This window comes from Melanotaenia boesemani, chromosome 3 (genome assembly GCF_017639745.1).
Source record: "Melanotaenia boesemani isolate fMelBoe1 chromosome 3, fMelBoe1.pri, whole genome shotgun sequence".
Taxonomy (NCBI): domain Eukaryota; kingdom Metazoa; phylum Chordata; class Actinopteri; order Atheriniformes; family Melanotaeniidae; genus Melanotaenia; species Melanotaenia boesemani.
This window is the reverse complement of record NC_055684.1, coordinates 23,634,863-23,657,796: the sequence shown is the minus strand read 5'-3', so window position 1 is coordinate 23,657,796 and position 22,934 is coordinate 23,634,863. Positions and strand designations below refer to the sequence as shown.

General features: G+C 40.2%; 1 protein-coding gene across 1 annotated transcript in view; it reads left to right on the top strand.

The window, feature by feature from the left end:
* Positions 1-20,594, top strand: part of arhgap9 (Rho GTPase activating protein 9) — a 51,134-nt gene extending 30,540 nt beyond the window's left edge. The window contains 22 exon segments of the mRNA XM_041980906.1: positions 1,168-1,182; positions 1,184-1,234; positions 2,783-2,880; positions 2,882-2,924; positions 3,055-3,153; positions 3,981-4,004; positions 4,006-4,044; positions 4,136-4,231; positions 4,681-4,776; positions 6,674-6,772; positions 7,666-7,683; positions 7,686-7,716; positions 7,719-7,775; positions 8,137-8,201; positions 8,203-8,223; positions 8,225-8,258; positions 11,364-11,462; positions 13,274-13,351; positions 13,704-13,757; positions 14,583-14,717; positions 16,358-16,463; positions 19,400-20,594. Of these exon segments, the coding sequence (XP_041836840.1) occupies positions 1,168-1,182; positions 1,184-1,234; positions 2,783-2,880; positions 2,882-2,924; positions 3,055-3,153; positions 3,981-4,004; positions 4,006-4,044; positions 4,136-4,231; positions 4,681-4,776; positions 6,674-6,772; positions 7,666-7,683; positions 7,686-7,716; positions 7,719-7,775; positions 8,137-8,201; positions 8,203-8,223; positions 8,225-8,258; positions 11,364-11,462; positions 13,274-13,351; positions 13,704-13,757; positions 14,583-14,717; positions 16,358-16,463; positions 19,400-19,586 (1,545 nt within the window). The 3' untranslated portion in view covers positions 19,587-20,594.
* Positions 20,595-22,934: the final 2,340 nt, after the last annotated feature.

Here is a 22,934-nt window from a genome sequence, read left to right as displayed (position 1 = left end):
AATCCTCACATTGGTTTTTAACCCTGTTTCTTTTGTATCTTCTTTCTGAACTCATATTCTTAACACCGACTGTACAACAGTAAATTAACACTGTAGTGAAACTATTTATTTAAAGGGTGATCTATCTTAACTTGTAGTAGGAGGCTCAGCTAAGTCCTCCACAACTTCCTACAGTGACCACCAGACCGTGCTAACACAAGCTGTTGGACGGTGGTTATGTGGCAACATTAGTGAAGTGCTGCTGTGATGATATTCATATAAGCCACACGCCTTCCTGTGTGCTGCCATACATGGGGACTAAGTGTAGTGGCTAATAAAATAGCTTCCTTCTAGAATGGGGAAGTAGACAGAGGCTGACACACGAGCGAAAGGATGGTTTTTACATTTTTGCACTCAGACAAAAGAGCGTTCATGACTCAAACCGCAGGATGGCTGAAGGTCTAGGTCAACAGATAACAAGGTCTGGGACTATTACCTTGGCCAAATTTTAAAATCGGGTGGACAGTCATAATGAGCACGTTTGCTGTGAGTTTCATTTTAGTTTCCTTTTCTTTGATATTTATTTTCCATGTACTGCTGTTTTCATTCTTTACCATTTCTGCTGTTGGAAAAGTTTGTTGAGTGTCACTAAATATGCTCAATTTGACTGTTGTACATCTGTCTCTCATACTGGTTTACCCTAGAGGAAGGTTTTGGGGCTGATCTGTCTCAACAAGTGACCTGCCTTAAGTGCAGCCTGAAACCAACAGATTTGAATCAAACATGTTTCAGTCTTACTAGAGCAGCAACTGACGCTCATTAACTTATGGATGGGTGTGAGTTAGTATACTCAGAGCTGTGGCAGTGAGGCAAAACAGCAGGATGTCAGCGGGGCAGACAAGTAGTTTCATCATGATGTACGTGATAGCACCACGTCGATTACTACTCTGGGAGGGTGGGAAGTTTGTCAAAAATTTGATGTGTTAAACCTCCACATGCACAAGTAGTTGCAGCTTTCATTTTCACCCAACCAAAGAACCAAAAACAGCACCTTCGTTTTATTAAATTTCTGCTGTCAATTTTTAAAGAAAAGGAAGTAGGCGTATGTTTTAATCTTGAATTGAGTACACATTGCAGCTGTTAATTTCTGTGTTTCCTGCCTTTGTTTTTGCGTTTCCTTCTCTTAAGTTGTCACCTGATTTCAATCTTTGGGAGTCACCAGAGAAATACTGACAGCGGCTGGCAGATGAAACAGGTAAGACTCTCCTCTACCTGTCCACACTTTCATTGCCAGAAAGGCATCTGATCTGTATCACCCTGATTCTTACCTTGACACCGGTCAAAAACAAAAGCTTCCTTTGCCAGTTTTACATATTTTCCCCTCTGCAACAGTATGCATTTGCTTAACAAAACAGGACATCGTGAAACTTTATTAACTCGGTCAACCAGCTTGTCTTCATGGCTGCATCAGAAACAGTCTTGCTTCCTGTTAAGCTTGCATACATTAACTACCTTCTGCACATGATTATCTTTAGATGTGTAGGGATTAAATGGACTGCTTTGCTTTTCTTTAATAAACCTTTTGCTGACAACCCTATGCTTTGTTTTTTGTAACATTAGCCCGGCTCTGTAGGTAATCCTAAGTGTTTTTTTTGTACGTTTAAAGGGCTTTTGATGGAAGGTATTTTGCTCATAAAAATGCAACAGAACTTCGGTTCTTTTAGATTTGCAAAAAACTGCATCTTCCACTGTATTACTGTAAGAATACATTAAAGTAATGCCAGCTACGCTCTTTAGATTTCAGCGTTCAGCATTTATGCATATTAAGGGTGGCGAAACAGCAACTCATGGTGCTTAAAAGAAAGGCTGTTACCCAAGCCGTTCTTACTGCAACATGTTGCACTCACAGTAGGGGTGTGGGTGCACATGGTTTAAAGCCCTTTTAAAGGCCCCTGCTCTTTGCAAAGGAGCAGATTGGCTCATTAGAGTTAATCCTCCTTGCATGGAGAGATGCAAACATTTAAGTAAGGATATTTAGGCTGATTGTTATGAAACTAGGTTAGAGGGGATTGGGAACTTAATTATGACGGTTGCTGACATGAAAAGTTGAAGCTGTATGAATTTACACACAATTTCTACACAATCCATATGCAGTTGTTCATGATGCATGCGTAAGTTATAGTTGCATGTTAAGTGGATAATGCATGCTTCATGTCCCTTATCCAACCCCTTAGCTGAATCTGCTCACCCCCATCTGAGAATATATATCTTGTAAACATATTATGCCTCACTTTTTTTGCATAGGATATATTCAACTTAATTCATACTTAATCTGGTATGACGGATGGTTTAGTCAATTTGCAGAGAGAACTGGGAGTAGCTGAAGTATTTGGAGCTGTGTGTTTTGTATGAATAAAGGCTCACAAGTGTTTTAATGATTGATCAAACCAACATTGTGCCACAACTTTATTCATTATTTTATAACTTTTTCTTGGCTCTGTACATCAGTCAAGGAAAGAAAGCAATCCCAAAAAATCTGACTGCTCATCCCCTAAAATCTGATATTACAACTGGCATTAGTAACAGCTAGGAGGAAAAGTTACAGCCTGTGTTGCCAGCGATCATGCAAACTTTAACACATTAAAGAAATTGATCTCATTCTTGAGCTAATGACCTTTGGGTTTCTTTTTGCCACTACTTGATTGTGATTCAAATAATTTGTAGATATCAACATATTCACACCTGTTGTTCTTATCGTTGTTTGTGTTTTCACACCTGCACCTAAACATTTGACCACAAAGAGCATGCGCGTGCTGCCTCCTCTGACACCCTGAGCATGATGACATTCAGTGATACAAAAGCCCAGTGCAGCAACTCAGTGCCCGTGCATGACCCCAAGCAGCACTCGCCACTCACAGTCTATGTTTCTGCCTGAGAATGGCAAGGTATTCACCTCCACAGTACACACACTCACAAACCCAACTTATAAACTGTGTATAGAATCACACAGATAGTCACACAATATATCATAGCAAATGCACATATGGTATGATACCACTCGTGCCCATTTTTCAGCTGGTGCAGCAGTACAGTGATTATTCCTGCAATATGACCAACATCATCGTGGAGGCTCCATCTCCTGTGAGCTCTCCAGACAGTGATGGCTGCACGCCGGTGAGAAGAGCATCAGATGTTTCCATGTAGATAAAGATGTATGAAGACACGTATCCTCAAATTAAGTGATTTTGCATTCCTCCTATAAACTGTTTTCCCAGCTCATGTCACAGTTATAACAGGATGATATACTAAAATTTAATTTGATTAGTAAGGATTTATGAAGCTTATTGATTTTTTGTATATGCAAGAGCTGTCAGGCACATTTTCTTAGCAGACGACGCTTGGACGAAAAAATGCTGGATATGTGCTTTTTTTAGTTTTCCTCAGTTCAATCTACCCAAGCGCTGGTCCACCGTAAAAACAAAATAAGGAAAAGCCAATGTATTTTCCCACAATCCCCTCAGCGAATCAGTAAATCTCATAATTTTAGTTTTGTTTGCCAGCAAATAGAGCACTACTATTTGTGTATCTTGATATTTTTCTCAGTTTTCACTTCACTTCAGCTTGTTCCTTATTATCTTACTTACAGTAGTGCATGCTTACAGTATAGCTTCTTAGTATAAGAAGTGTTGTTCTTCTGCACCTTAACGGGGCCATACCGCAGTGGGAGATTTAACTGCAGCTGCCCGCTCCTAGTTTTTTTTTTTTTTTTTTTGGGGATTATGCAACACCAAGTTAAATGGCTTTGCTCAGGATGCGAGTATATTACTCTGAGGAAAAGCCCTCAGAGGTACTAAACTGTTAAAATTTAAACATGTCCTTATATACTCTTTTATTCCAGACATCCTGCCGTATTTTAAGTCACCACCATTAGTGTGATGGTGTAAATATGAATGAGTTGGTGCAGGTTTTTATTTGCTTTAAATCCTTTAATGTCTTCTCAGGAGCTGGAGAAAGCAGGCCTTTTATAACAAGACAAAAATAGCAGAAGGAGGTAGAAAACTGAGGGTAAAGCTAAATGCAAAGTTTATTATAATTGTTTCTATATACATACAAATAAGCTGGACTGAATGCTGAACAGATTATGTGGTGTTCGCAGGGTTGCAGGAAAAATTGGAGTCCTTCCTGGGTGGTGCTAGTTGGCAACAGCCTGGTTTTCTTCAAGGATCCTAAATCACAAACACCTTCCAGCTGGGTATGAAATCAGAAAAAACTTTGTTCAGTTATTTGAATATATGATATAATCAAAATGCTCCTTTTTTCTGTATAAACTTGATTATAAGAATCAAGTTTCCTGGCTAATAAAATCCTCAGACAACTCTTCAGTCAGTTTTGCTGCTTTTTATTTAGAGTTAGATATTGCAGGGATATATTTAAGGGTATTTTCACAAAATCCAGTAATGAGAGATACAACAACACACACACAGATAGAACGACACTCATCATCTTATCAGGGTGAAAACATAAGGCTTGTTGCAGGTGTTAGGTGTGAACTTAGGCTATAATAAGGCTCAGATAAGGCAAAAAGTGATGCACTACTTTTTTACTTTCCCCCCTTAGTTTTAGAGACATATCTCTGTCAACTCTGTTGATAAAGTGGTGAGATAATGGTTAATATGTATTTTGTGTGTTGGTGAAACACAGAAACCAGGAAACAGCCGTCCAGAGAGCAGTGTGGATTTAAGAGGAGCACAGCTGCACTGGGCCAACGAGCTGTCCAGCAAGAAGAATGTTTTCAAGGTAAAACACAAACAAGTGGAGCTAAAAATAGCCAACTAAAAAAAGAAATTTGTGGTTTGAAACCATAACCTTAAAACCCCAAAACACCTTTGAGATATTCAACAACAAGCTGCATGCAGACAGTGAACGTGAACAGCTTCAGTAATGTTTTTGTTTCTCTAAACAACTAAAACTATTTAACTGACTAATTGTTGATTTGAGTTTAGAGAAGACAACACGGTTCCCGTCTGAATTTAGTCCTCATAAATGAGGGAAGTGAGAATGGGAAGCTTTATCTAATCCAATCCCCATCAGTGACCTGCCATGAAGAGGAAGCAGTTTAATTTGTTTGGTAGTCTTTTTTTCCAGTGAAATGCAAAAGAATGAATCAGACTGTATTTAAAGTCAGAGCAGTGTGTCTAGAAAACGTTCTAAAGCCAACTTCGTTAAAACTGGTTGATAGAGAAATAAACAAAAGAACTATATCTGTTCTCATTGAGGTGTTTGCACTTGGTAAAGTGAACCATTAAGTGGACAGATATTGAAAAATTACCTTTACTTTGCTTGAAGACACATGTTTGGTTATTTAAAGTTACCGAAAAGCTCAGACAAAATACAATTACAGCTGTACATCTGCATGTTACTTTGAAGGCCCTCTGTATCTGTATTTTACTCAGTGATTCTTACCACTGAATAACACAAAAGTTATCCAGCCTGCCTCCTCTGTATCGCTGCTGTATTAAAACTTCAGATAATACCTCATTGCTGTACCATGGAAGTGAAGTTGGATCTCTTTTCCTCTTGTCTTTTGCTTTGCCAGTTAACATCAAATCTAATTATGTTGTTATTTAACTGAAGAATAGGTGATACGATAATTCTCCAGTACTTGGGTTTATGTTCTGACAAGGAGTTGTCTAACTTCTAGTTGAACTTTTATTAGATGGTAAATAAAACTTATTCCTAAAGCACTTTCTGGCTTTATTTGGCCATTTAAAGCACTTTAAACCAGTCTCACACATGTTTATGTAGCCCCTAGTGAATGGTAATTATTTATCATGCAAACACATTCTAATTTGGGGAATATGATCTTCTGACTTTCTAACTGATAGGTAATTGTGCTTTCTCTTAGATCTGCAGCTGTGCCAAATTTCGAAGGAGAATTGGTCACATTGGAAACAGTTTGCTGCTGGAAACTTTAACAAAGCTCAGAGGAAATGAGTGACAGGAAAGTCCAGATTTCATGAGGCGTAATAGAAGAATTACCACATGAGTTCTCAATTATTTTATTAATCGGCCAGTAGCTGTAATGTCATGTGGTGTGACCACTTTAACACATGACTTTCAATGAGACTGTGTCTAAAAGAGGAATCTGTACCCTACCAAATGAATTTCCCTCATCTAGTACAGGGAAATGTATTTTTGTAGGCTCATTTTATTTGAGAAGAAAATTGCCAATGAATTATTTTTCTCTCAGTTTAGAGTGTGGTCTGAGCTTTGAGGCCAGAGGTAGGAAACTCCGGTCCTCGAGAACCACAGTCCTGCAAGTTTTAGATGTTTTCCTGCTTTAACGTACCAAGTTTAACTTATCAAGTTCTGCTCAGTGATTTATTTGAATCAGGTGTGTTGAAAAAGTGAAAAATCTAAATCTTGTAGCACTGGGGCTTTTAAGGACAGGAGTTGCCCTGTCCCTAGGTTATTTACTGTTTGCACTCATGTTTTAAGGGTTCTAGTACTATAGAAAATGGTCACTCTAATCCCCAAAAACAATCATTAGTGAATTAATGGAAGAAAAAGACTAATTAGTTTATACTAAAGCATGTTACAGACATTTCACTAAGACCTTAATAAATGATGCCAGTTTTTATGGTAACGGGTGTAAATGTGGTTTCTTTAATATGGTTGAACATATATGTTTCAGCTGAGGACAGTGACCGGCAATGAGTTCCTGCTGCAGTCAGAGACAGAGTCTCTGATCAAAGAGTGGTACAACACCATAAAACATGTCATCGAGAGGCTGGTGAGACACGCGCACACACACACACACACACATAGTTCAACTTACAACTGACCACTTCTCCATTAGTGGCTAAAATGGTTTCCTTTGGATGAAAGTCCTGCTTTCAGTATATTTTAAAGTCTGTTATCCACTTCCAAGTCATATACTCTTAGATAAATGTAAAGGTTTCTCTATTTTTTCCTGGTAGAGTTGTTAAAGCTCAACCAAGCTGGATGAAACCCACCAGTTCACAGCCATTTTCATGTCTCAGAAGACAGGTTTTGATAGGTTCAGGTCCAGACTCTCCTTTTATCAGTCAAGGATTTCTTGCTGCAGTTCAACATGCTTGTGGTAGTTTTCTAGAGCCTGAGATCATGAGCATCTTGAAAAAGATTTATTTCTCCTCATATTTTCTGATTTGGGCCTCAGCTTTGGTCACTGACAAAATATCCTTGGTCGCAAAATGTACAACTTAATCACATCAGAGATTTTTCTTTTCTTTTGGTCTAGAGTCGTTTAGGAGAAATTCCCATCTGGCAATTAGATGAAGATCAGCAAAGTATGTTGTCTTACAGTTCCTCAAACAAACTCATGGTCTCATTCATTTGACCCATCAGTTTTTGTTTGATGGCAAGATCTAATGGAGACATTTGGCCCTCATTTTAATTTGGTCACATTTTGTTGCAGCAGAAAAGCTACTGTATCCTTTCTTGACGCAATAACATGGCACAGTCCTGTAACACAGCCCTTGACCTCATGTGTTTTTTTTTTAATACATATATAGATTTGTTTTTAATTAAGAGTAAGCACTTACAGAATGTTTAAAGTGCATAGTAAAGTGACCTAATGCGGTTTTAAGTTCAGTTAAAGGTACAGGTGGACTCTGAAAAAATTTCTTCTATCTTCCTTTTCAGGACCGTGAAAACCCAATTGGACCAATGTCCTTTTGTACTCTTTGAGGAGAGCAGCAGCGTGGAGATGCTGGACAACAGTGGTGATGAGGATGATAGGCGACATCTCGTAAGTGATACCACTCATCACTTTATGATGACCCTTTGTCTGCACTCCCTGCCCCCCTCTCCAGTTCACAGCCTTTCTCTCCATCATCATCAATCTATTTTCTAAACTTTCACACAGGCTTCCTGCATCCTTCTATCCTGTCCTCCATCCTCTCTTCATCCAGCCTACTTATATCTTAACTCAGCCCCATGGCAGATAATCCCACCATCAGTCCTGTCTCACCTCCGTCGCCGCCCAGCTCTCCCACTTTTCCATTCTCACCACATCCCCTCTAATTTGCTGTCCGCCCCGCAGCCGAACGCCCCGCACTGACCTCCTGCACCTTCTCTTCCTTTCCTCTGCATCCTCATTTTTAACCTCTGCAGTCCCTCGCTCGTCATCCAACCTGGAAAACACAGAAAGAAAGAGAGTGAAGACCCGGCTGAAAAAGGCTAATCCTGAAGAGGCCTCCTCGTGCAGGCCCTGCAGGAGAAAGGGCTCATTAAAGGTAAGATTTCTGTTTGAAGTTCAAGGCTGTTTCGATGTAGGTATCCTTTATTCAGTAGGGATAGGGATGATCATGGAATGTATGTTCTCTAACACTTATTTGTTAATACTACAAGCTGGGTCTCTCACAGCAGCCTTTTTCTGTTGAGTTAAATAACTTTTGCACATTTAAGTAAAGTACTTTAAAGTGATCAAGGCAAGAAGGAAATTTCAGCATTTATCTTGCAGAGATGCCACATTCCCCAGTGAATGTGTGGTGCAATCCTCCTTATCGGTTTAGTAAGGTTTCACCCTAATAACAAGGCATCATTTATTCATTTATCTTAAAGCTGTGATAGGCAGGAATGTTTATCTTTATTTGGCAAAAAATTTAAGAACCATTTAACAAACCGTATTTCAAGGGGTGTCAGAGGACAAGAGGCCTCTGCTTTTTCTCTTGACTTTGTATTTGGACCTGACAGTCAAGTCCATGAGGGACTGCAGTCAGAGCAATAGATCACCCTGCTCCATGATCAGACTGAAAAAAAACGCACAAGTTTCCGCTGGCTAATCCCGCCCTGGCTTACAGTCAGATATTAATGCCTATTAATGAAGAGTGTGGATGAAAATATTTAAAAAGTTATGAGTACTGTAACATGTTGGAGACTCTTAAATGGAGAACAGCTGGAGCTGTTAGTTGAAGAACTTAAAATCAGCATTCAGAAATGTCTTTATTATCCTTGTTGCACAACAACGAAATTTGAGCAGCTGCTCCTTAAAATAGTGCCTTTTAAAATATTAACAAGTATTAAATAAATACTGTAAAAAATAGAAATATGAGTGCAAAAAAGTATATAAATACGATGGAATAGTGCAAATAAACAGAATGTAAACAGTGAATAGCGCAGGTGGACAGAATGTAGAACAGTAGTCTTAGTCATTGCACAGAAGGACATTTTGAGCAGCTCTTATTGGTGTGATTTTGAATTGTAGTGTGGTTACTGCTTTGGGTAAGAAACTCTGTTAGTCTACTAGTCTGGGCTCTGTGTGACCTGTAGCACCATCCCAAGGGTAACAGCTTCAAACAGGTGGTAACTGGGGTGAGTAGGAGCCTTTGATGATGTCTTGAGCTCTGCTAAGGTAGCGAGCTCTGGCAATGTCCTCCGAGACTTGGCAGAGAGCAGCCTGTGATCCTCTGGGGCTGTGTTGATTCACTCTGCAGCGGCTGTCCTATCCGCTGCCGAGCTCCCTGTGTACCACGCTGTGATGCAGAACATCAGGATGCTCTCTATGGTGGCTCTGTAGAATGACACAAGCAGCTTCTCCTCCAGGTTGTTGCTCTCTGAGTACCCTCAGGAAATGGAGTTGGCTGGTGGGCTTTTTTTCACCACCATCATGGTAGTGTCTGTCCAGGAGAGGTCATCAGACATCTGTATGCCCAAAAATGGCACTGTCCATAAAAGTTATAAACAGAATCGCTGACAAAGGACAGCCTTGACGGAGTCCAACCCTCTCTGGAAATTAATCCGGTTTACTGCGGACCAAGCCCTGTCGCTGGTCTATACAGGGAGTGGCCATACAGTGGACCGGATAGCTCATACAAGGGGATCCGCCACGCCATACTCCCCAAAAAAAAACGCTCCCCACAGAAGTCCTCGTGGGCCATGGTCGAACGCCTTTGTTACAGCCACAAAGCACATGTAGACTGGTTGGGTGAACTCCCATGATCCCTCCAAGATCCTGGAGAGATTGTGGAGATGGGCCACTGTTCCACGACCAATTATTATAGGGGTTGTCTCATTTACATGTGCCTACCATTTCCAGTCTGTGCCCAAACATGACCCACCATAAACATTTTATAGAACCGCTATAGCAGATAAAGAGAGATTCAATTGTCTAAAGGAAAAAATCTGATGAAGTTACATGTTTAAACTTATTTCTTTAATAACCTCACATACCTGCTGCTCTGTTGTCCCAATAACTGACTCAGATTGATGGAGTAGTTTGGAAAAAGAACAATAAAAAAAATGGTAAATTGGCGCAGCACTCAAAACTCTTTGATCACAGATTTGTCGGATAGACACAAGTTTTTGTGTGTCTGGTATTGCACAGCAAAAGAACCAAGAGTTTCACTGTCTTAATTGTGAAAAGATATTGTTTTAATTACTCTGAACAGAAAATTGTAATAAATATTTATTGTTTAAGATCACATAATGCAGGGCTGGCTGATGTGTCACGGCTCAGCCCTGGACAACCTAAGACCTGAGGCCCCCTCCCTTTTTTTCCACTCTCCTCTGAACAGCATCAGCGGCAGCTTCCATAAAGCTTTAATGCCATAGCCCCAGTCAGAAATTCATCCCTGATGGAGTCTGAGCATGCTGGCTTCATGTCATGAATAAGTCACTCTTCCTGTAATCTTACTAGGTCAGACCTTGTAACATTTACATATCGGTTCCAACATTGCTTTAAGAGTCTGGTATGTCCATGGTCGTGAGGTGCTGACTGAATAAAATAAGAGGGTTAGTAGAGAACAATGAAAGCAAGAGAACCAGAAACAGGCCATGCTGATGGAATCATGATGGAAATTAATTCAGCTGTTATGTGGTCAATGTCTGAGAAGTTGAACAGGCTTATATTCGGGTCTAAGATTATTGGAAGCGGGGGTCTAACCTGCATCCTCATTCATAACAAGTTTTTATGCATGTTTTGTTCTGATTAACGTTGAAGCATCTGCAGATTTCTAATGCTAAAGAGCCATCTCTTACCTTAAGACCTCAAGATCACAAGATCACAAACATGCTTCTGTGGAGAGGTGATGAAGTGCAGCACTAATTGTTTACTCCAAAAACCTATAGTGTACTCTGGATAATGGTATGCTCTTTAGTATGCCGTTAGTCTATACAGTACAGTGCATGAGTTGCATTGCATCATTTAGTGTGAGCTTACATGTCTGCCGGGAACCAAGTCAAGCATGGAGGTTTTCTCCCATAGTGAGTCTTAAACTTACCAATAGATTAGCATAAGCTTGGAGCTCTTACATCATGTCTTAGTTTAAAAAAATAAAGAGTGTGGAACTTCTAAACCAACATAAAGAATCTGTTTGTGTCCTCCTGTCATGGCTTCTCAGATCAGGTGTTTGGCTGTCGTCTGGAGATGCTCTGCGAGAGAGAGAAGAGCACCATCCCTCGCTTCGTCAGACTTTGTACTGAGGCTGTGGAGAGGAGAGGTAAAGTGGCTGCGAACACGTCTCCTCTGATGTGATCTCATCACATGACACATGAGACACTGGCGAAAACAAACACAAATCTGTGCGAAGCATCAGCTGACAGCAACTTTAACCTTAATTTTATAACAGATTTATGAAGTAAATCATCTACCCCATTCCCTCTAAATCATGATCGTGATGGTAGAAGATACAAAGCAGACTAAAACACTGAGCTTCAGAGATGATGTTATGACAGCTGCCAGGCAGGGAGAGGTATGAATGAGAGAGGATTGACTCGTTTAGAAACAATGCAGGAATAAATGTTTAATACGCACACAAACAAAAAAGTAGTGTTAAACGTTTTAAAGATCTGGTATCTCATGTTGATTAATGAAATAGGCTTTAAATAATTTATAGAGCAAAGTGAGATTCTGGAGGTCATTGGCTGTTAACTGAAGCTTCTTTAGAAAATTATCTCCAAGGAAGGGTGGCTGTCAAGAAGCCATTCGTATAGAAGGGAAACGGCGAGAAATGGCTGAGGTATGACAAATGATGCAAGAAGTGGACTGAAAATCAGTGGCAGCAGATCTTATGGAATGATGAATCCCCCCCAGAATCCACACTTCAACATTACTGAAGCAGTGTGGGATCATTTTGACAAAGAATGAGAGAAAAGGCATCCAAAGAAGACCTTTGAAATATCCTTTAAAAAGCCCGGAGAACTATTCCTAAAGACTATTTAAGGAAATTACAATAAAGCTGGTCTTAGAGGGTTCAGACTGCATTGGAGAATAAAGGTGCTAATGCCAGATATTGACTTTGAAGGTCGTTAGATTTGTGCAAAGTCTTTGTTTATACGTGTTTTAATAAATTACTGCACTCACTTCCTGCCAGTACATAAAGAAATTAGTGTCTCAAGATAGAGATTGCACACAAGCTGCCTCACTAAGAATTTTGTAAATGATCAAGTTAAGGATATATATTATGTTTCCATACCATCAAACAAAATATGGTTTTTCTGATGGTGTTATAAGATACTTATCCAAAGTGCATGCAATACTGATGGCAGCCTCATGGCTGGAAGGAGATGCTGTTGCACCACTGCCTTTATCAGCTACTTCGTTTATACTCTTGTGTGTCTTTTGTGTTTGCAGCTTTGATTAATCTTATTTAATAAAAACTGTGTTAAATCAGCAGCTCCTGTTCTCTTCTGAGTTTAGAGATTATTTGAGTTGAGTTTTTGCAGAAAGCAACTTAGTGGTTTCAATTCTCTGTTTGAGAAGGTGTCTGGCAGTAGAATAAAGCTGTGAACATGTTTTAAATATATTTTCCAGTTCTTAGCTGTGGTTTTAACTACGTTCTTTGTCAGTGCTGAATATTAGAATCCGTGTGACAAAATGACTGATTTTTTTTTTACAGCTAATACTGAAAGTAGTGTGGGAGAAAGAAGAAATTCTTCATCATTAAAAACAACAACAACAAAAAAAAAAAAACAGGCAATTATCCAATATGCCTGTTTTCAACTTATTTTTTTTATAATTTTTTTTTTTTAGATGACTAAAAGTGCTAAAATTGTTCATTTTCTTCACTTAGTCACACATCTTTGGGCACATATGCCACATAACAAACTTCCTTAGTATGCTAAATTATTGATTCACAGAAAATGTGACTGCCAGGACCAGCAGAACAATCAGATTTACTCAGTCTACGTTCAAATCTAAGGAAACCACTTTTTACACTCATTAAAGAGTGAAACAGTTCAATTTTGATGCTGACATTCTTAGAGTAATGGAGATCCCCCTGTCTGACCTGTTCTGTATGATATGTTGCAGGACTGGACGCTGACGGCATCTACAGAGTGTCAGGAAACCTGGCAGTGATCCAGAAACTCCGCTTCCTGGTGAACCATGGTGAGAATGAAGAGGAAGGGAAAACTGAACCAGAATTGATTATTGTTTCATTTTATGATTTGAGTTCAGACAGTGAAAATCTCAAGGGAGGAGGAGGAGAAATAGATGTTGATAAATGGGGGACTTCCTCTTTTCCACCTACTTACACTGATGATAAATGCTTAGTGATGCTGTTTTTTATGTTAATGATTTAGCTGTAAAATAAAACTCTTCTCACATCACACTTGCTGTAACCAAAGAAATCTGTTCTTGTCCGACCCCCCCCCAACACACACACATACACACATACAACATCCCTTTGATAAAGCAGACGCAGCAGATAAGCCGTCTGAGTAACTGTTGGTTTTTGCAGAACGAGCGGTGACCACTGATGGCCGTTACATGTTCCCAGCGGAGTTGGTGCAAGGTAGACTCAGGCAGACGGAGAGAACGGCCGTTTTCATTTCTTACTCAGCCTGCTTGTTTTGTGCATCATGTGCTGCATAATGTGAACAGCTCAGTCTAAAAAAACTCCCCACAATCCCCACCCACAGCGCTGACACACAGAGCTGAGCTGCTGCACAGACGGGCACCGTACAGCATTTTTGTTGTTGTTGTTGTTGTTGAGCTACCATTTGCTTGATGTGTGTGTGTGTGCGTGCGTGTGTGTGTGTGTCTGTGTGTGTGTGTGTATGTCTGTGTGTGTGTATGTGTCCCTTAAGGCTTTTGTGCTTCAAGTTTTCTGATGTAATAACATGCAGCAGGTTGTACAGCGACGTCTCACACAGTCCATGGCTGCCACCAAGTGGACAAAGTAGGGAATCAGCTGCTTGTGAGGCGTCAGGCTGATGTTTCTCGTCTTGAAATAAGAGAGATTGTACTTGCTGAGAGCTCATAGCTTGACCCAATTGATATAAGATCAAATTATTTATTTATTAAAATTTTTTTTTGTGCTGCTTTCATCCAATATGAGAACCATTAGTCAGACCTGTGTGGCTAAAAGAAGTGTGCTTCATTGTCTTGAGTGTGCTGCTTGTGTCTTCTCTTACTTGTCTATCTCCCTCCTGCAGCTACAAGCCTTGGTGTTACGCCTCAGCCCTGAAGTCAATTCATGCTAAATGATGCTCTGACCTCTGTTGTTTAAACTCAACTCTTTGTCCTTGTTTTCCACTTTTCTTTGCCTTTCTTTCACGTCCTTCTGACTTTGTCTGCATGAAATTTTCCTCCTCCTCTTTTCTTCCCCATGTCTCAGAGGAGAAGCTGAATTTGGACGAAAGCGAGTGGGAGGACATTCATGTCATCACAGGAGCTTTGAAACTTTTCTTTCGCGAGCTTCCCGAGCCCCTTGTGCCCTATGGCTTCTTCACCGACATTGTGGAGACAGTCAGTGAGTGACCAGCTTCGTTTGTTGTACATATTGCATACTATATTCAGCCTTTCAGACAAACATGGAGCATGAGAGTGTCAATCATCTTTAATCAGTCTCAGAAATAATTTTAAAAAAGGTCCTTACTTAGCCCATCACTGCTTAAAAGTAGGTAGGAACTTAAAATATTTCAAATGATCAAATAATCTGCTTTATGTTTGTGTTGAGAGATTTATATAGTACATGTTATCTATTAGTTTTTGCCATTTACTCGAGTTTACAAGTGTGAGTAATATGGTGCAAGATAAGACATCTCGACCACCAGGATGCCCACACAGGGTCCCCTTTTGACCTACCTCCTAATTCCCCTCAGATGTTGTGATATTATGAATATACACACATCAGTGTTGTGGTCCTAATGAGTCAAAACCAGGGCAGAGTTTATTGTGTTTTACTGTAGCATTTTCACCTTTTGCTAAGTTGTGGTTACAAGTAAATTCCTGTTAGATTACAGTGTATTTACAGTGTGTGGTACACAGTGTACTTTTAAGTTCATAAAAGCTTTATTTCTATATATGATATGGTCAAAAATAAAAAAGATTTAATGCAGAAAGTAGAAGTTGTGAACAAGCAGGATAAAGATGTCACATTCTCTTATTTATTTGCTTAATGAACAATGGATGGATAGATGCAATACTGTTTTTTTTTCTAAGCAAGTAAACCGTTATGTTAATTGGATTCTTTATCTACTTTTAGAGCTTTTGCAAAACTTGTGTAAACTATAATCCTCAGTTCATGCATATTTACTGTTAGTCATATGTGGATTTTGATACCTGCAGTTAAAGGATAAAAGTGTAGTATTGGTTTTGTTATGCTTGTCTGCAAACATCATGAAAAACCCTAATTAACACCGGATTAGTTCATCCCTCGCAACTTCTTGGCCGTCTTCATGGCAGTCCACTTACTCCCACTGCTGCAGAATTCAAACAAAGATTGTACAAGGTTAAATATTTTTCTAAAATAAATTGGTTGCAGAAGTTACTTAAGTAGGAATAAATTTTGGATTTCTGGTGCACTTGTCCATATCTGCAACTGTGGGACTGTGTGAGTTGAAATGAATCAAGATAAGCATCAGTTCCTATAATGCTCATCATGATAAAAGTTATGCACTGCAGCAGTGTATCATAATGATTCCTTGCTGCACCAGATCTGGCAATGTTTTTTTTTTTTATAGGAGATTTGCAGACAGTCAAAAACCAACTTAAATATCACAAAAAGTTTCAGTTAAATAAATTTAATTTGTCTGAACTTGCCTGTGATAGGTCTTTATCTTTTACTAATTCTCAAGAGTGCAAAATAATCTGGGTTTTTATCATACAATACACTCAGTAAGAAAGCTTTTATGTGAAGATACTAAAACATATTTATAATGAACATTTTAGTTTTTTTTTTTTTTTTTTACCAGCCTATACAGCATTAATTGCTATGACTGTTCATCATATTTGATAGCATACCGCTGTTTGAGATTAGATAACGGAGGCTTGTGGAGTTCATATCAGTGTGGATATGTAAATCGGGTTTCAGATGCTAATAAAGTGCTGGAAATAGAATATAAATGATGACATTTATTGTAATCTGACATGCCTTGCTCTGTGTTGCAGAGATGTCGGACTACATGGACAAAGTGGATCGCTTGAAGTGTCTGGTGCTTAACATGCCTCCTCCAAACCACGACACACTGCAGTTCATGTGTCGACATCTCAGACGGTGAGAGGATGGAATGAAATGAGGTGTAGCCGTCTGTCTGCCTATGATGGTTCAAATTACAGTTCAAATGCATTTATTTATAAAGCAAATGATCTATAAAACATATCTTCCTTTTAATGGTTCCTTTTGAATCTGACCACAAGAGGGGGTAGTTCCCTCGTTGGTCTCTGTAATCTTATGTTAAGGATTCTTTGGCCGCAGTTCTCCAAATACGCCAGTGCTGTACCAGGATCACACTGTTGTTAAGTTTGGTCCCTGTGAAGATGAAAAGGCTGGCGGAAGATGAATGGCGTACAATGCTCTGCAAGCCAGTTCCTTTTACAGTACATAAAATGTGTGTTTTTTACCGCCTATGGTTTTTCCTTCCACTTCAGAGGTGAGCGTTCGTGTTCTGAGGCTGATGTTTGTGCCAGGGTGTGGTGGGCCCCATGAATTTGTCAACTATGTGTCTTTCTTCATTTTCTTTCCGATGTCATTCCTTTCTCTTCTCCCTCTGTTTCTCATTTATTATTCTTTCTGCTCAATCACCCCTCCCTCCCCTTCGCTCACTCACTATCATCCTTTTTTTGCTTCCTCCTATCTCCTCACTCTTTTTATTCTTCCTTCCCATTTCACATCCCTTTTTCCTTTTCTCTCCCTCACTCCCTCTTCCCTCTGCTCTCCTTCTTGCCTCGAAGATCCCATGAGAGCCTTGTGGTTCGTCTGCTGGAAGGCATACCACACCACCGCCGCCACCACTGGAACCTCTATACTTCGTTCTCTTCGCCTTCTTCCTTGCTCACGTCTTTTTTTTTTCCTCTTCCCTCTCGTCATTCCTTTTTTCCTCCTCTCTTTTAATGTGGAAGTTTTGAGCAATTGCTGGCTTTTCTGTGGCTTGGTGGGAATGGCATTTTTAGAAGAATGCTCATACTGTGGCTTTAACCCGTTCCCCCCCCCCCTAACCCCCCCCCCCCCCCCCCCCCCCCCCCCCCCCCCCCCCCCCCCCCCCCCCCCCCCCCCCCCCCCCCCCCCCCCCCCCCCCCCCCCCCCCCCCCCCCCCCCCCCCCCCCCCCCCCCCCCCCCCCCCCCCCCCCCCCCCCCCCCCCCCCCCCCCCCCCCCCCCCCCCCCCCCCCCCCCCCCCCCCCCCCCCCCCCCCCCCCCAAGTCACACACACACACACACCAACAGGTGCTGGAGGTAGAACACATTTATGCAAAAATCCAAGGTGTAAATCCAACATATATGTGCATAAACATGCATGCAAAAATGAAAATAAGTCACTGGATCATACAAACATGTCCTTTTAGTAGCTACTGTGAGTTTGTTTGATGTTACATCATGACTGAAAGCTTTACACTGTATGAGCATCTACATGCCTGCAGTCACAAGAGCCATGCTGGCAAGCACTTCACTTGCAAACATGCAAGTATCACTAATCATGAATTACAGCAGCAGCTGTTGGGGAATGTTGTTACATTTGCAGGTATTTGGTCATGAACCAAAAAATGAGATAAACTTAACTTCCTCCAAGTGATTTCTTAAGGGGGATTTGAGTGTTTAGCAGATTTTATGGCACTCAATTTAAGAGTGGTTGAGACATTTCACTTAAAGCCACACATGTCAACTTCATGGTGGCCCTTTTGAAAATGTCAGTATCACCAAAACAAGCAGATTCCCTCCTTTATTTGTTGCTGAGATCCAGCAGTCAGTAAAAATCTGTGGGCCTTTTGGAATGATCAGGATTTCTGTGTTCATTAATCTAAAAATGTGGTCTGATCTTCGTCCGTGTCTGTCTAACATAACTACAGACAAAAAGTCAAAAGTTTCAGGTCTTTATTGAATACATTTTGAATGCATTGATTAATCACTTGCAGTACAGGCTAGTAGACATTTTCAACCAGCACAATTGTTTCAGCTCATTAATATTTCTCGGATGTCTTAGCCGAACAGCCCTCTTCGTGTCATGCTTCAGCAGCTTTTTTGGTTAAGATCAGGAACCTGACTGCTGCATTACAAAATGGAAAGGTTCATCCTTTTCGACCAACCTGTTGTTTTTCATGCTTGTGGTCACTGGAATGTGGGATCATCCAAACATTTGCGCAGAGACTGCTGCTTGATTTTCTCCAGGAAATCTTTTCAGAATTCAGACTGTCCACAAACACTTTAAAGCATCCAGACTCTGACATCCAGTTATTCTGATCATGTTTTTTTTTAATAAAAGTTTTTTTCTTTTCTTTTGCCTACAGAAAGTCATGCATGGAATCCCTAAATGTCTTATTTAATGTTTATCCTTGAAGCAAACCCTCTCTCTTCACTATCTCTGCAGGTGTTCTGCTTTTACCTTTGTTTTCTTTTCTTTTTCTTTTCTTTTTTTTTTTACGTTTCTTCAGATTGCATGCTGTGCTCTTTGCAGGATGCCCACTCCTACAGAGTAGCAACATTTGTGAATTTCCTTCATTTGTGAAGAGTTTGTATTTTGCATTTAGATGAATTTTGATCTTTAGAAACGCTCTGCATCTTTTTCTGCTATCGCAATTATTCTGCCATACCTGTTATAACTCCAGTGTGTGAGGCTTCACCGAGGTGTGCACTGAGTAGCTGCCATCGTCAGCAGGGGTGCGCTGCTTACTGTGATGACAGTGTACTGGAAAATTTGTTTTGACAACACAGACCTAATTTACTGCACCCCTATGCTGCATAACTCTTCCTGTAGACGACAATCTACAGGAATACAGTTTTTAATTTGGAAACTATAATAAGAACTTGTACAATTATGCAGGATTGACCAAATTTTTCTGTACACCTTCAACTGAGTACAAATGTCATGTTAGAAGATCCTATGACTTGTTGTGATTAAGTGATCTGGGACAACTGAAAATCCTTCATTCAGAGCTGTATTTTATTCTTATTTAAATCACTCAAGGTTGTAATAACCCTGCTGTCTTTTTCCCTGCAGAGTACTGGAATATTCAGACACCAACAGAATGACTTCCCAGAACATTGGTATCGTGTTCGGACCTACACTGATGCGCCCAGAGAGGGATAACGGCAACATGGCGGTGAATATGATTTACCAGAACCAGGCAGTAGAGCTCATCCTCAGCGAGTACGACCACATCTTCGGAACAAGAGGCCTCTCTTGATCTTTCACCCCTGAGGGGAGGGAGGTGGCGGTTCTATGTGCTCCTGCAGAACTGACAAAAGCATAAGCATTGCAGTAAAGCCTGTAGACTCATATGGCGTAAAATGGATTTCACATCAAAAGATAATTGCGGGGTAAAAAGAACCAGGACAGAAAGCTGCTAATCATGACATCTGGCCTCCATAAAAAGCCGTGTTAAAACAATAATAGTAAAACAAGCCAATTTTAGCTGCAATACTTGTGCCTTTGAACGCAGATGTGGATCTCAGCCATAGTTAAATGCTGGAACAGACACCACCTCGTCACTTCTTGACATTTCAGACTTGATCAGGCTGAATAGTTAGAAGAAGAAGAAGAAGAAGAAGAAAAAAAAGCCATAAAAATGATAAATCTCCTCCAGCCTGCCCAGCTAGCTGTATGTTACTCAGTAATTCATCACGGAACGTGAGGAGGGATGTGTCTTAATGTAGCACTGAAACTAAACTTAGCAGAACCATCTCACTGTGAAAATATAAGCACCAACATGTCTTGCAAGACAGACCACAGATCCCACCTGCAGCGTTAGTGTGGATATATCGTGAAGAAGAAAGAAGCCAGCCAGTCGTGTAAATCTTCCCCCATCGCCACTAAAGTCAAAGTTTAGATGGAGAGTTTAGAGATTATTAGAGAGGACTCTTCAAAAAATGTAATTTCATTGATGGGATGAATGTGCCAACAGGGCAACTGAAGTTCCTTTTTAGTACTTTGTAGATTGTGGCCCTTCAGAACTTTCCTTGTGAAATTATATTTTTGTTAGTGCAAACTCCTTGTATTAAATTTAAATGGTTAAGTTGTAAATATGTGAAATATTGACTGTCAGTTAGTAGCACTTTGCATACAGTGTGTAACCTAAATATTCGTTTGGCCAAATTCAAACTGATGCATTTGCTTTGAGATGAAGAGTATGTTGTTTAAATGCAACTTGGACCTGATTGTTAACTCTGCTCCCAATAAAAACATGTGAACAAACTGATGTGATCTGTTTGTGATATTCGCTCAGGATGTGTCTGTCAGGTTGTTTGTAGCGAGCGAAGGGTTGCGTGAGAGATAGTGGAGGCGTGTGGAGGTATGTTGGCCTCAGAGACTCGGCGGGTGGAGGCATCCCCTGTGATTGGTGCAAATGCTGCTTTTAATAACAGAACAAAAGGGGAACTGGAAATGCATATGTTTTAAAAATGTGGATTTTCCCCTCAAACCCTCTCACTCTGTGGCCTGGGTAATTTTATATTGACTGTGGGTTTGGCAAAAGACGAAAAAGAGCTGAAGGGAGGCACTGCTGGGGGGTAGGGAGGGAGGTGGAGGGGGGCTTTATTAAATATATTCCTTCATTTTTGTGTTTGTATCAATTTAAGTCATGTGAGCCTGTTGGAAGGGGTTAGAGTTGTGTGTAGCTGATTGATGAGGAGTTGTCTTTACTTGATTCCGTGTCCACTGCCAAGGACGTCTTTAAATTTGATTGACTTAGAAATATTTTTAGCTTGACTAGACAAACCACTCTTGTTTATTTGATCTAAATCTATGTGTGTACAGTGTATGTCAGAGTTTATATGCACTTCAGCCAGTCAATGGGGTTCTCTTTTATGATTTTTTGTACCATAGGCCCCTTATATCAGATGTTTGCATTAATTATGTTATGCAAGTAAGATCTGACAGCCTGAGAGCATTGATTCTTCCACTATTTCATTAAACATTTGTGCTGTATGTTTTGTTCTTGCTCCAAATTCTGAGACTGGAGGTATTTTTCTGTCAATAATGCCGCATTGGCATTAAACTGCTGCAGAGTGAGCTCTGTGATGTGTTTCATTCCACTTTGGTGTGATGGCACTAATCACCCCCTGAAGTTAGAATCTTTCCATCAGAGACACAATCAGATTCTCCTCCCTCCTAATCAGCAGTTTGCTGGCAGCAAGAGTCAGAGTCTCTTACATCATTCTGTTCTATTGTCTCTCTTTCCTTTTTTCTTAATTAAAAGCAAAATACAAATTATGCTTCTGTGTCATTCAATGTGAGCAAAAAAAAAAAAAAAAAAAAAGCAGCCTGATAAAATTTTGAAGAAACCTGCCTACAGCAACACATTTTTGACACTTTGAATGATGACATGCAACAATTCTACATTATTTTCAAACCCATTTTGCATCTGTAGGTGGTTATTTTGTTTGTGCCATCACTGAGACAAAATGGTTTGGGGTCTGTGTAGCATTTTTTAAAAATTGTGAAAAGAAGTAAATCAGAAGGTTGTGAAATGTTTACATCTGGTACATGTTTTTCAGCCAAGCAGCTCTCTAACCTTATTCAGTATTTACCACTGAAATTTGATTGGAACACTTGGAAAGGGTAGATTTTAAGCCTTTAACTGACTGACTCTGAGCCTGCAATTAGACAGTGAGGTTTAACTTTGCTGAATTAAGATAAAAACGTTTGTCTCAACTATCCTTTATTCAGGTTTATTCTTCTCCTTTATTTGCCTTGTAAATTAGCTGTAGGTAGAATGAAGGAAAAGACACGTCAAAACATTTTTCTACCCACCACTGATCTTCATCTTTAGCTGCATTCACCATTCTTTCTGGGAATTGAAACTTAAGAATGCACAACACCCATTTAGACAACTTGTTGCACATGTATGAGAGTTGCTGTGCCAATGTGACACCAATGTTTCCAACTAGTGGACGGGAGCAAAACATCACACATACAGTCACTTCCCCAATACATGGCATTCTACGGCTCATCAGCCCAACTGAATGAGAGAAAGCTAACATCAGCAACTGTAGGTGCTACAGTTGACTTAACACTGCTGATGCATAGCATCCACGTCACCTGTGATGGCACCTGTTAATGTTACGGTAAGCTGCCCCACCCCCCCGCCCACTCATCACTACCCCCAAACCCCACATACACTCAAGATTCTCAACAGCAAAGCAGGCAGCGCTGATGAATCATCATACAAATAGACAGAGCCACAACAGGCAGTATAAGAACACGCTCTGGAGAATTTTAAGTGTTGACTAACTCTCTTTACTTTCATGAGAAACTGAGAGACCCAGGCCATAGCTAAGCCTCAACACTTTTTCATGCAGATGTTAGCCCCTATATGGAAAATTCATTGAAAAAAACTTTGCCTTTTCTCAGTCCTTTTCTAAATTAAAATAGCTTCATCATTCACATTTATCATAGCTACTTTGAAAAGGAAAAAAGCCGTCAGTTTGTAGAATTAAAACAATACCTAAGATGCTGACCAGGTTATAAGACCTATATTTTTTTTAATAAAATCTGTACTGTGAGGACATAAATCAGGACGAGACAGGAAAATATT